The sequence below is a fragment of the Eumetopias jubatus genome, unplaced genomic scaffold (assembly GCF_037043125.1).
Source record: "Eumetopias jubatus isolate StellerSeaLion01/CBP00866 unplaced genomic scaffold, mEumJub1_p1.0 scaffold_11, whole genome shotgun sequence".
NCBI classification, from domain to species: domain Eukaryota; kingdom Metazoa; phylum Chordata; class Mammalia; order Carnivora; family Otariidae; genus Eumetopias; species Eumetopias jubatus.
Genome location: NW_028274817.1, coordinates 40,600,327 through 40,612,535, shown reverse-complemented (window position 1 = coordinate 40,612,535; position 12,209 = coordinate 40,600,327). Strand labels below are relative to the sequence as shown.

The 12,209-nt window shown below is 35.9% G+C and overlaps 1 protein-coding gene across 1 annotated transcript in view; it reads left to right on the top strand.

Annotated features, from left to right (window-relative positions):
- The window catches only part of IL1RAPL2 (interleukin 1 receptor accessory protein like 2), a 629,876-nt gene that overhangs the window by 575,429 nt on the left and 42,238 nt on the right, over positions 1–12,209 (top strand). The window contains 1 exon segment of the mRNA XM_088028544.1: positions 3,871–4,000. Within this exon segment, the coding sequence (XP_087884670.1) occupies positions 3,871–4,000 (130 nt within the window).

The window sequence follows — 12,209 nt, the reverse complement described above, 5'->3', positions numbered from 1 at the left end:
AGTGGTGTGTATCAGTACTTATTCTTTTTCACACTTAATTAGTATTTTGTGGTATGAATATACAAGAGTTTATCCCATCACCTGTTGGTGAACATTTGGGCTATTTCCAGTTTTTGACTATTCCAAATAAAGCTGCTAGGAACATTCATGTACATTTCTTTGTAGGAACATGTTTTGTTGCTTGTCTAGACTTAAGAAAGTGATAAAGAAATTGTTAGTAATACAGAGTAATCCTAAAAGGATTATCTAAAACCATTCTCTACTGTGAATTGTGCAAGACTGTTGAATTACAGATCTGTACCTCAGAAACAAATAATGCAATATATGTTAAAAAAAAAAAAAGAAGATAGCAGGAGGGGAAGAATGAAGGGGGGGAATTGGAGGGGGAGATGAACCATGAGAGACGATGGACTCTGAAAAACAAACTGAGGGTTCTAGAGGGGAGGGGGGTGGGAGGATGGGTTAGCCTGGTGATGGGTATTAAAGAGGGCACGTTCTGCATGGAGCACTGGGTGTTATGCACAAACAATGAATCATGGAACACTACATCAAAAACTAATGATGTAATGTATGGTGATTAACATAACAATAAAAATTAAAAAAAATAAAACCATTCTCTAGGGGCGCCTGGGTAGCTCAGTCAGTTAAGCATCTGCCTTTGGCTCAGGTCATTGATCCCGGGGTCCTGGGATCAAGCTGCAAGTCAGGCTCCTTGTTCAGCGAGAGGTCCGCTTCTCCCTCTCCCTCTGCCTGCTGCTCCCCCTGCCTGTGCTTTCTCTCTCTCTCTCTCTGTCAAATAAATGAATAAATTCTTTAAAAAAACAAAACCATTCTCTTGTGAATGGCATAAAACACTGAGAAACTCATGAAGTTCTTTTTATTTTGATAGTCTTCAATCTACTGTACTATGCCCTTTAGATACAAATGTGAGCTGGTCATCTCTACTAGTAGGGTATAGTACCATGGGAATGACTTTGAATATGTCCAGAGGCAAGACAATACAGTAGTAAACAGATGCAAATGGTAGATAGGAGTTTGCACATGCACATGAGCCATAATTTAGAAAAGCCTGGATTGATTTCATTTCAGGTTATTTACTTAATCAATGCAGAGATCCCTCACATACCTTTTGGGAGAGGAGTTGTCCACACCCTTGCACACATTGAGTCTTACTATCTGACACAAAAGCTAATCAAAGTATTGCATACTCTCTCTTCAGAGTACTCTCTTCAGAGTATTGCATATGATGGTTAGTTTTCCTGTTTTAGCCATTGACAAAAGAATATTCAGGATATTTATCCAGCATTTGCATAAAAAACTAGACCTCTGAAATATCTGTCTCTTGCATTTATTTAACAAGAACATGTCTGATGGGAGAGTGAAAATATTTCCAGAAGAAATTGCTATGTTTCATTGTATAGTGCCAAAAGGAAAGGGCAGAATCTGTCATTGTTGATAGACCACCTCAAGGAGGTCCCTTTTTGCACATTACTATAATTATCTTTCTTCATTAAAATCAAACCAGACCTTAGCACCCACATGCTAGGAATTACTAAAAGGTATTTTATTTGGTATATTCTTCAACATAGCCCAAAAGAATAACAACCAGAATTTATGTGTATAAATGTGTATAAATGTATATACTGGTAGTTTTAGGAACTGGGATTATTTAAAATTATGTTTATCACTGTCTCTGGATTTTCTGCCATCTGGTTTGATGTCCCTTAATACCTTCAATTTCATGGAAATGAAGAGCAGTAAGGCATAGAAAAGACCCTGTGTTCAGGTTTAGAGAACACAGCGCCTGCTTGGATAAATCACACCTACTTTAGAATCCAGGAAATATTTATAGAGCATTGATAGAGAAGGCTATTACCACATAGGGGCTCATAAATTTAAAAAGGACATGAAATTGGCAGAGCCAAAATTAACATTTATCTATCCTATTATCCAATTCAGATTATGCTTCAAATTTAGGCTTCTTGAAGACCAAGCCTCAGAAGGAAAACACCACCATGCTAAATTTGGATGGGATTTTTGTGAGTTTTGTTGTTTTCTTGTTGTTTTGTTTTGTTTTTTTTTTGTGTGGGTTTTTTTTTTTTTTTGGGTAGGACTTTTGATTTCACCAACTACTTTTGTAAACACTGTCTTATCTGAGCTTCCCGAATATTACCATCCTTATTACATGTACAAAAGTTAGTTTATAAAAAGTTAAGTAATCTGCCCAGGGCCAGATAATCGGCTTTTTCATGATAGATCCAAAACCAGGATCCAAATCTCCTGTGCGCATTCCACTCTACAGATTATCTTTCATTTTTACCTAAACTTATATCACAGAGCATATGTTCAAAGCAACAATGAATAACCTTGTTTCAGGTCTGTGTTAGACATCTATGACAGACTATTGATACCAAAGGCTTTGATATAATTGAATGATCCCAAAGGTCCACAGCATGTCATTTTGCTGAGATATAAATTTGCACTATAGAAAGATCAATATACAAGTCACTTATTATGGTTAAGCCCAGTCTATCATCCCGCATCTACATGTCTGTGAGGTTCTTTTAATTTCCACTTTGTCTTAATGTAGAACCTAATTCCCATTAAAAGTGTTTCTTCATGAAAATAGTCCTCAAAGAAAGCCATCTGCTAGTTATGGTGGTTAAATAGAAAGCGGTCCCAGAAAGTAATGGTTCTTAGAACATGGAAGTTTTAGATTAGTTTAAGAATAAAATAGAAAATTTGTCTACAGCTCAAAGTGATTATGAGAACAAATTCACCATGTACTCTACAAGGAAAAATATTTTTGAAATTTCTTTATCTGGTGCTTCAATGAGGGCAAAAAATGCATGTTATAGAGAAAATTATAGGCTACATTATGATTTATGAATGGGGATTCTTTTGTCAGAATTGTCTAGACTGCTCTTTACACTATTCTTCCCTTATTAATCTACTTTACAAGAAGAAATTAAATCAATGTCAGCAAAAAATAATTGCTTATATATTTGATGATAAATTTATAATTAAAACAAAGTTTTTAGCTATAATCACAAAGATGAATAATAAAAAATGCTGCAGTATTGCCTAGAATTGTTTAAATACTATAAATAACTCCAAGAATATAAAAGGTGTGTTTAGACTGTTTTCCTTGCATGTACTTTTTATAAATATTTTTTTAAAGACTATTTGTCAGAGAGAGACAGAGCACAAGCAGGGGGAACAGCCGGCAGAAGATAGAAGCAGGCTCCCTGCTGAGCAAGGAGCCTGACATGGGACTCAGGACCCTGGGATCATGACCTGAACTGAAGGCAGATGCTCAACCAACTGAGCCACCCAGGCACCCTATAAATGTTTTTTAATTAAAAATTCTTCCTTTGATTTACATTATCCAATTTTTCTTAGAATAATAATCATCAGAATAAACAAATTTCCCCTATGCAATCTTAATAATTATGGATAGTCTATTATTATTTTCTCACCAATAATAATTAACTTATACTTTTGATTAATGTTAACTTCAAAGGGAAGTCCAAGTAATCAGTAATTAATACTCAAAAAAGAAAAATAAAGGAAAATTGTTTCTATTTGATTTCTTCCTGTTAGTTCCTAGAAGGGAGGCAGTAAAAATAAGCAGTTCTAAAAACTGATTAATTTTTTTTTACTTTTTCATTTTTGATAACATCTTAATTTTTAAACTCCCCAGAAGCTCTTGTGACTAATTTTTTTCTTATGTGCAGTGATAAGATAATTGGAAGAAGAGTTGAAAATGGGTCACCTCTGAGCTTTCCTTTGGATGTTAAACAGTCCTTTTCTGTCTCCCAGTGATAACCAGGAGCCATTTGTTCAATTATTTTTCTCTGTCATCCTCAGGTAAGCCTCTGAACATCCCTTGCAAAGCATTCTTTGGATTCAGTGGAGAGTCCGGGCCAATGATCTACTGGATGAAAGGGGAGAAGTTTATTGAAGAACTGGCAGGGCACATTAGAGAAGGTGAAATAAGGTACAGAGCTTGAATTGGTTATTTTTCTTTGCTCTCTTTTCAGTTAAGCAATGGAACATCCTAGAAGAGCTTTCGCCTGGGATTTTAATTGCAACTCCAAATCATTCCATTGTCTAAAAGCTGATCTGGTGGAGAGAGTGAGGCTGACTTCCCTAAGAAATGTAAATGTGTAAGCTCCTAATAAGGAGGTTTTCTCAGGTTCTAAAAATATACCATGGAGTGTAATGACCCCCTCAAAGCTGCTTAAGCAAATTCCTTTGAGTTTCCAAAGCTTAGGCCACTGTTACTCCATCCAGCCATAGCAAATATCCAAACTTTGTAGGTGACTCCTGAGACCACTGGGCAAATGCTTATTTACTCCCTAGGAACAGACAACTTTCATATGTCATAGGTGTAAAGCCACAGTGACAGTAGTAGGCTACTACTTGCCAAAATAACTGTTGACTCTTATTTTTCCCAGTACCCACTGCTCATCCTGAAAGTGAGTTTCAAGTTAGCACCACCCTATACATCTTTTCACTCTCCTGTCACAGATACATTCGTGGTTCATAGACATCTATTCTATTGGTTTTCTAATCCTATTTAATACAATGTCATTTGTACAAATAAAGAATAAGTAATCTTTCCTACCTCAACCAGACTATGGGATTGCCCTTTGGTTTCAGAGGTGGTGATATATAGTGTACATTTTTCATTCCAATAGGAGTTGGGACCCCTCTTCTTCCACCCCCATTAAGAATCTTTTAGTGGAAGCCAGTCCAATATTTCAGTGCAACTATGTTAAAATGCATTCTGTCACTTTTTTATTAAATATATAGCAGTGCAAAAGAAACAAGTACACTTTATATTATTTTCTACGATTAAATATAACTTATTATAACTACCATGACAGTTTTTCCTCATGTGTCCATCAAGTAACTCCACTCCAGAGGATCATAATTTTGAGGATCCATGAACCCTCTGAGAGCCTATGCATAATATTGACTATATGAGCTTATTTCCAGGAAAAAGTACATGAAAGGTATCTGAGTTAGTCATTTGTCATCGGGGAAATGCAAATTAAAACCCTGTGATAACACTTTATACTCACTAGGCTGGCTATAATCAGAAAGATTATAACAAGTGTAGGCTTGGATGTGGGGAAATTGGAATCCTCATACACTGCTGGTGGGAATGTAAAATGGTGCAGCCACTTTGGATAACAGTCTGGCAGTTCCTCAAATCATTAAGTGTATAGTTATCAGCAATTCCCCTCCTAGATATATAACCAAGAAAAATCAAAACATACACCCACACAAAAACTTGTACTTGTTCATTGCAGCATTATTCATAATAGACAAAATGTAGAAATAACCTAAATGTCTATCAACTGATGAATGGATAAATAAAATGTGGTATATTCATACAATGAAATCTTATTCAGCCATAAAAAAGAATGAATAATGTACTGATATGCACTACAACATGCATGAACCTCGAAAACATACTCTGTGAAAGAAGCCAGTGGGCGGGAAAAAAACCTACATATTATATGCTTTCATTTATATGAAATGTCTAGAATAGGCAAATCTATAAAGACAGAAAGTAGATTAGTGGTTGCTTAGGCCTGGGGGGGTGGAGGGATAGGGGTAAATACTTAAAGTATATGGGTGATTTTTTGGGGGGTGAGGTGGAAACAATATAACATAAAATGCACTGTTTTAAAGTGTACAATTTAATGACACTTAGTTCATTCACAATGTTGTGCAACCACAACCACTATCTAGTTCCAGAAAATTTTCATCACCCCAAAACCCTGTACCCATTAAGCAGTCTGAAGCTTCATTTTGAGGTGATGAAAATGTTACAAAATTGACTGTGGCAATGATTGCACATATCCAAGAATATACTAAAAAACAGTGAATTGTACATTTTAAATGGATGAATTATATTGTATGTAAATTATATCTCAATAAAGCTGTTCAAAAAAACTTCCAATCAATTGCCTGGCTCACAACAGATGTTCAGAAAAATAATATACTATTTATAAATAATTCTTAGCTCTTAATTCCCATTTTAAGTTTCCTAATTACTAACACTTTATTAGCAAATTTCAAGTTAAGGCTTATGAAATTAATACAACTGAATTTCCTTTAAGTTATTTTAGAAGATACATGTTTAGAATTATTCTCAATGTATTTTCCTATAAAACACTTTAAGGATTACTCTTAATTTTTCAAAAAAAGAAACTGATCACCAAAGGACAAGTGGTAGGTACAATGGTACATGGTAGCAAAATGTCCACTACCAAAAAGCTCAGAACTATGTTTAATGATCAAGGGTAGTAGTTATATGAACCTAAGATAATGATCTCTCTTGTGTATGACTGGATTGTTCTAAATAAACAGATTTAGTGGAGGTATAATTGATATACAGTAAACAGCACACAATTTAAACCATACAATTTGTAAGGGCTGATATGTGTATACACCTATGGAACTATCACCATAATCAAAATAATTAACATATAAATCGCCCACAAGTTTCTCTTTTGTAATCCCTCCTGCCCTACTTCCACAACATTGATCTATCACTATAAATCGGTTTGCATTTTCTAAAATTGTATATAAATATAATAATGCAGTACATTTTTTTAATCTGGATTATTTCAGTTAACACAATTATTTTGAGACTCATCCATCTTGTTAAATGTAGCAACAGTTCATTCTTTTTAGTGCTGAGTAGTATTCCATTATATGGATACAAACAGTCTGGTCACTTCTTAAAGGATATTTGGGTTGTTTGCAGTTTATGGGCTATTTCAGATAAAACTGCTATGAACATTCATTTATGCATCTTTACATGACCATATATTTCCTTTTTTTTTCTTGAGTAAATACCAAGACATGGAATGGTTGAATTATATAGTAAGTGTACATTTAAGTTTATTAGTTCATTTTTTAGCTCTGTTTTAAAAGCAATTTTTAGAATAACTTTAGATTTACAGAAAAATTGTGAAGATAAGGTCTTAGTCTGCTTGGGCTGCTAACACAAAAATTCCATAGCCTAGGTGACTTAAACAACAAATATTTATTTCTTATGGTTCTGGAGACTAGAAAGTTCAAGATAAGTCACCAACAGATTTAACGTCTAATGAGACCTTACTTCCTCATTCAAAGATGGTCATCTTCTCGCTATACCCTCACATGTCCTTGCATGATGGAAAAGGTGAGAAAACTCTCCAGAGTTTCTTTTGTAAGGGCACTAATCCCATTCATTAGGGCTCCTCTCTCATGACCTAGTCATCTCCCCCAAAGCCCCGCCTTTTAATACTATCACATTAAAATTTAAAATTTCAATATATGAATGTTTGTTTTGGGGGGAGCTACAAACATTGAGTCCATAGCAGATAGTATAGTGCCTACATACCCCATACCCAGTTTTCCCTGTTATTAATATCTTAAGTTGCTATTACAATTAATGAGCCAAAAGTAATATATTATCATTAACTGAAGTCTATATTTTATTCAGATTTCATTAGCTTTTACCTACTATTCTTTTTTCCTCCAGGATTATTTAACTTTTTAAGAATCTGCCAAACTATATTCTGAAGTGGTTATACCATTTTACAAAAAGAAAAGTTAGGCACCGCTGCTGCTAACAGCAAATGGTTAGAATGGTGAGAGACAAAGCATACATATATGCAACAGTTCAGTCTAGTCCAAGCTACTTTATTAGATACATATGAGCCAACATTTAGTACCATAGGAAGTCAACATTTCAGGACTTGCAAAATGCCATTGTTTATTTGATTTTGTTACATCCTTTTTCTCCACTCTCCCCAAACCTTCCCCTAAAAAAGGATACATGTCTATATTTGCAGTGGAGGAAAGTAACATGGAACTTGTTTTGAAAATTTTACAAAACCCTTCTAGCTAACTAGAGATACCTTCAGGGAAGTGTAAACAAAGAGGCAGGGTTTTCTAGCCAAGATAAACACACAGTCAGCAATTTTGTAGTATTAATTATATGATCTTGATCTATTTGAGAGCTTGTGTGGGTGCAGGAATTCTTTCAAGATATGGCCATTTATGTTAACACAGGAATTACTTACTAGATTCTGTCTTCTAGCCTTCACAGCCAATGTCCTTGAAAGAAAGTATATAGGATTTTTACACAGCATGGAAGATTGGAACAAATCTGGTAGTTTATTTAAAAAATACTAATCAGGGCGCCTGGGTGGCTCAGTTGGTTAAGCGACTGCCTTCAGCTCAGGTCATGATCCTGGAGTCCCGGGATCGAGTCCCACATCGGGCTCCCTGCTCAGCAGGGAGTCTGCTTCTCCCTCTGACCCTCTTCCCTCTCGTGCTCTCTATCTCTCATTCTCTCTCAAATAAATAAATAAAATCTTTAAAATAAAATAAAATAAAATAAAAAATAAAAAATACTAATCATACCATTAGTTCAACCAAGAGAAGATCTGCATTCTTTCATAGCCCACACATTTTCTCCAAAGAGAACTGTTCTGATGGTAGAATTCTGAAGATGTAAATTGAGGATTCCTCTGGAAAGCATTTCTGGAAACAAAATTTCCTTCTGGATGCATGGTTCTCCCTCAGGGTATTGTATTTGTTTCATATTTTAATTGAACCATAGCTCTTTTGTTGTGCATGCATGTCAGAAGTGCACTGCCCCATAGATCTAAGAAGTGGGGATGTAAATAAATTGCTCCCAAGCAGTTGACTTGTGGAGAACCTGCCACAGAAGCACTGTATCTGGCAGGAGGACTGGCCAACTGCTTAGGTTCTCAATTTCCTGGGCAGCGGCTTGATCCTAGACGTATGTGTTGTAACTTTATTTTTCTCTTACTATTGCCCCTGAGGAATAGAGAACTTTGCGGGGGGCGGGGAACTACCTAGGGAAAAAGCTTGGATATTTACCCAAGGCTTGCTGAAATAATGTCATTCAGACTACAGTAAATGCAACTTCTGTACAAAGCAGTCCCCTGGCAGCTTGACTAGTATTATTGATCAAATTCTGAGGAAGGTTTTGGAGTTATCATTTGTTTGCTATCTGGGTTACTTTTTTTCTCTCTCTGGGTTACTTTGACCACAGTGGCTCCTTGCATCTCCTGACTTGCAACCTGTTGTCAAAGCACTCAGACTGCACTCTGGGCATACAGATTCTCCTTTATATCCTTTTAGCAGAAATTGGCATAGCCCTCCCAATTCTCTGATGTTGCTAAGAGACTGAGCCTTAAGGAAATCTGAACCCAAATGTAGTATCCATTCACAACTCCCACCCTATCTCATACAACTGCATCCCAGATTTTCCAGTGACCCCAGAAGATGTCATTTGTAGGGATTTTAAAGGAATTTGGTATGTGCCGTAGCATAAGCTGCAATTGTGCAAATATGGTTATTGTCTTCTACCAGTTTAAAGTCATTTCAACAAGCTGCTCTCTATAAGCTCTACCATGTCTTTTCAGAGAAGTCAAATAATCATTGGGAAGAGACCCACTGGAAATCATCATTAGGAAAGGACATCCTAATTTCTGTCCCTCTATTAAAGCTCAATGGGAAGAATTTGCAAACTGGCATAAAAGAGTTCATGAAAAGGAGTAGTAGTCTTTGGGTGTAAGCATTCTCAAAAGACCAATCCAGTTCCATGTCTTTACAGAACTTACTTTTAATTAATATTACCAGAGTCTTGAGAATTAAAAAAATAAAATAATTTGCTACTGTATTCCGCAGTGCTAGTAAAAAATGTCAGAGAAATTGAACTCATCCTATTAAACAACAACAATAAAAATAGTTTCTAAGCTTGCCTGCAGAATTATTAATTGCATCTGATTGTAAAAGGAGACTGCATGAATTCCGATGCAATTTCTTTGCCCAATGGAGAGTAATTTTTTTATTATAAATCTCACTTTACAAATCTTCCTATCAATATCTGTTTTTCCCCTTAGGCAATACCACAAAATGTTTACCAAATCTTTTATAATTCTTGAGCTGAAAAACATATTCAATTTATCTTAAGGTTTTTCAAACAAGCTTCTTAAAATGCAAATAATTGTATTTACTTTCAATTCCTGAAAGGCTACAAGTTGTATACGGGCTTTGTTTGGTTTTAGTTTCCTTTTCTTCACTCCTACTTCCACCACTTTCTGGCCTTCTGATTCCATCTGTTCACCTTAACATCCTTTCCTTGAATGAGTAAAATGCTCTTAACAAAGAAGGAAATGTGGTACAGGTACAAAAAGATTTTATTCTTGAAATAAAGCAAGCCTATATTAAAGATGCAAAGTAACCTTTTAATAACTAATCCATTAAAAAAATACAGAGCTGTGAATATGTAGTTTGTCCCCCAAGTATAAACTATTGAAGTCCCAGGCAGCCCAAGGCAAAATATGTGCTCTGTTTTGGCAACCTCCCACCATACTTTTTCAGGGCTTTGAAGCACCCCATCTGCTCTGGCCTTCCTCAAATTGAGCTCACACACACACAAACACACACACACACACACACACACACACACACATACATCTCTCCTTTTCCTCCATTCTCAGCTCATCTCATTGGAAGAAGGAACACCGATCCATCACTTTGCCTTTGATTTAAATGTTTCAAATCTTATGACTTATATGTGAATGTAGATTTTGTAAGTCATGAAGAGGCTTCAGTGGAAAAGTAAACTTCATAAGCAGCATAGTTTTACCTAGGAGCAGTCTTAATTGCCAGTTATCTGAAGGATGAATTTTAGAGGAGTGATGACTCTACTCTTCACAGTTGTAGTTCCACAGTGGATCTTAGCCTTGACCTATGCATAAGATATTTAAAGCCTACCTAACATATTTGTTATATCTCTTCTTTTATTGAGCAGACTCTAGATGTCCAGTATCAAATATAATATCATATTATAAGCTACTCTAGACAAGAATCTATAATTAGCAAATAATAATAATTAATAATAAATCCTCTGTTTTTTTACTACACAGTAAAGTACAAAAGCATTTTGGCATCCTTAATAACATTGGGATTTTCGTGATAGTCATCTGATATAAAAAGTACCGATGTGGTCCATATAGACAATGGAATATTACTCAGCCATCAGAAAGGATGAATAACCAACTTTTACATCCACATGGATGGGACTGGAGGAGATTATGCTAAGTGAAATAAGTCAAGCAGAGAAAGTCAATTATCATACAGTTTCACTTATTTGTGGAACATAAGGAATAGCATGGAGGACATTAGGAGAAGGAAGGGAAAAACGAAAGGGGGTGGAAATTGGAGGGGAAGATGAACCACGAGAGACTATGGACTCTGAGAAACAAACTGAGGGTTCTAGAGGGGAGGGGGGTAGGGGAATGGGTTAGCCCAGTGATGGGTATTAAGGAGGGCATGTACTGCATGGAGCACTGGGTGTTAAAGGAAAACAATGAATCGTGGATCACTACATCAAAAACTAATGATGTATTTTATGGTGACTAACATAACATAATAAAATAAAATTTAAAAATAAATAAATAAATAAGTGGGAAAAAGGAGTATCAGTTTATTTTACAGAATAAAAAAAAAATTGGTTTAGAGATTGAGGAAGAGCTGTCCCTGGGCAGTTTGTTCACTGTTCCAGTGGAGCTAGACTGAATTCATCAAAACACAACAGCAAGAATCTTCAGTTGCCTGGAATGGTTTGTTGTACACCACATTTAGGATGTAGAGTCAAAACTTGCCCGGGACTGAAAGAGTGAAAATCAGTCTGAACTGAGAATAAGCAGTCCTGCTATTAATCAGCCTGGGAGGACAGACAGATAAAGCCAGCTGCAAAGTTAACAGAAAACACTTTTTCTCCCAAGGTCATGCAGCAATTGTAAAATGCCATAACGACCCCCACCTCTTTTGAGTGACTACTGCTTTCTTACCAGTGATGCCCCATACCTATTTTCTATTTTCATATATTACTGGGAATACCCAATTGCTAAGCCATCCTTGCCTCATGACAGTTCTCAACCCCTAGTCAATCCTCCCTTCTCCCAATCCTACCTTAAAAATCCCAACCAATCCAGAATTTATCAGGGCTTTCCTAGACTCTACTCAGAATCATTCAGTGGAAATCCAAACATTACAAAAGATGCTTTCTTCCTACCTTCAACTGAGGAATGATCCACAGTTATTCTGAAGTATCCCACCCACAATGCATTCAGTCAATAAATCTGATTTTGTCAGAC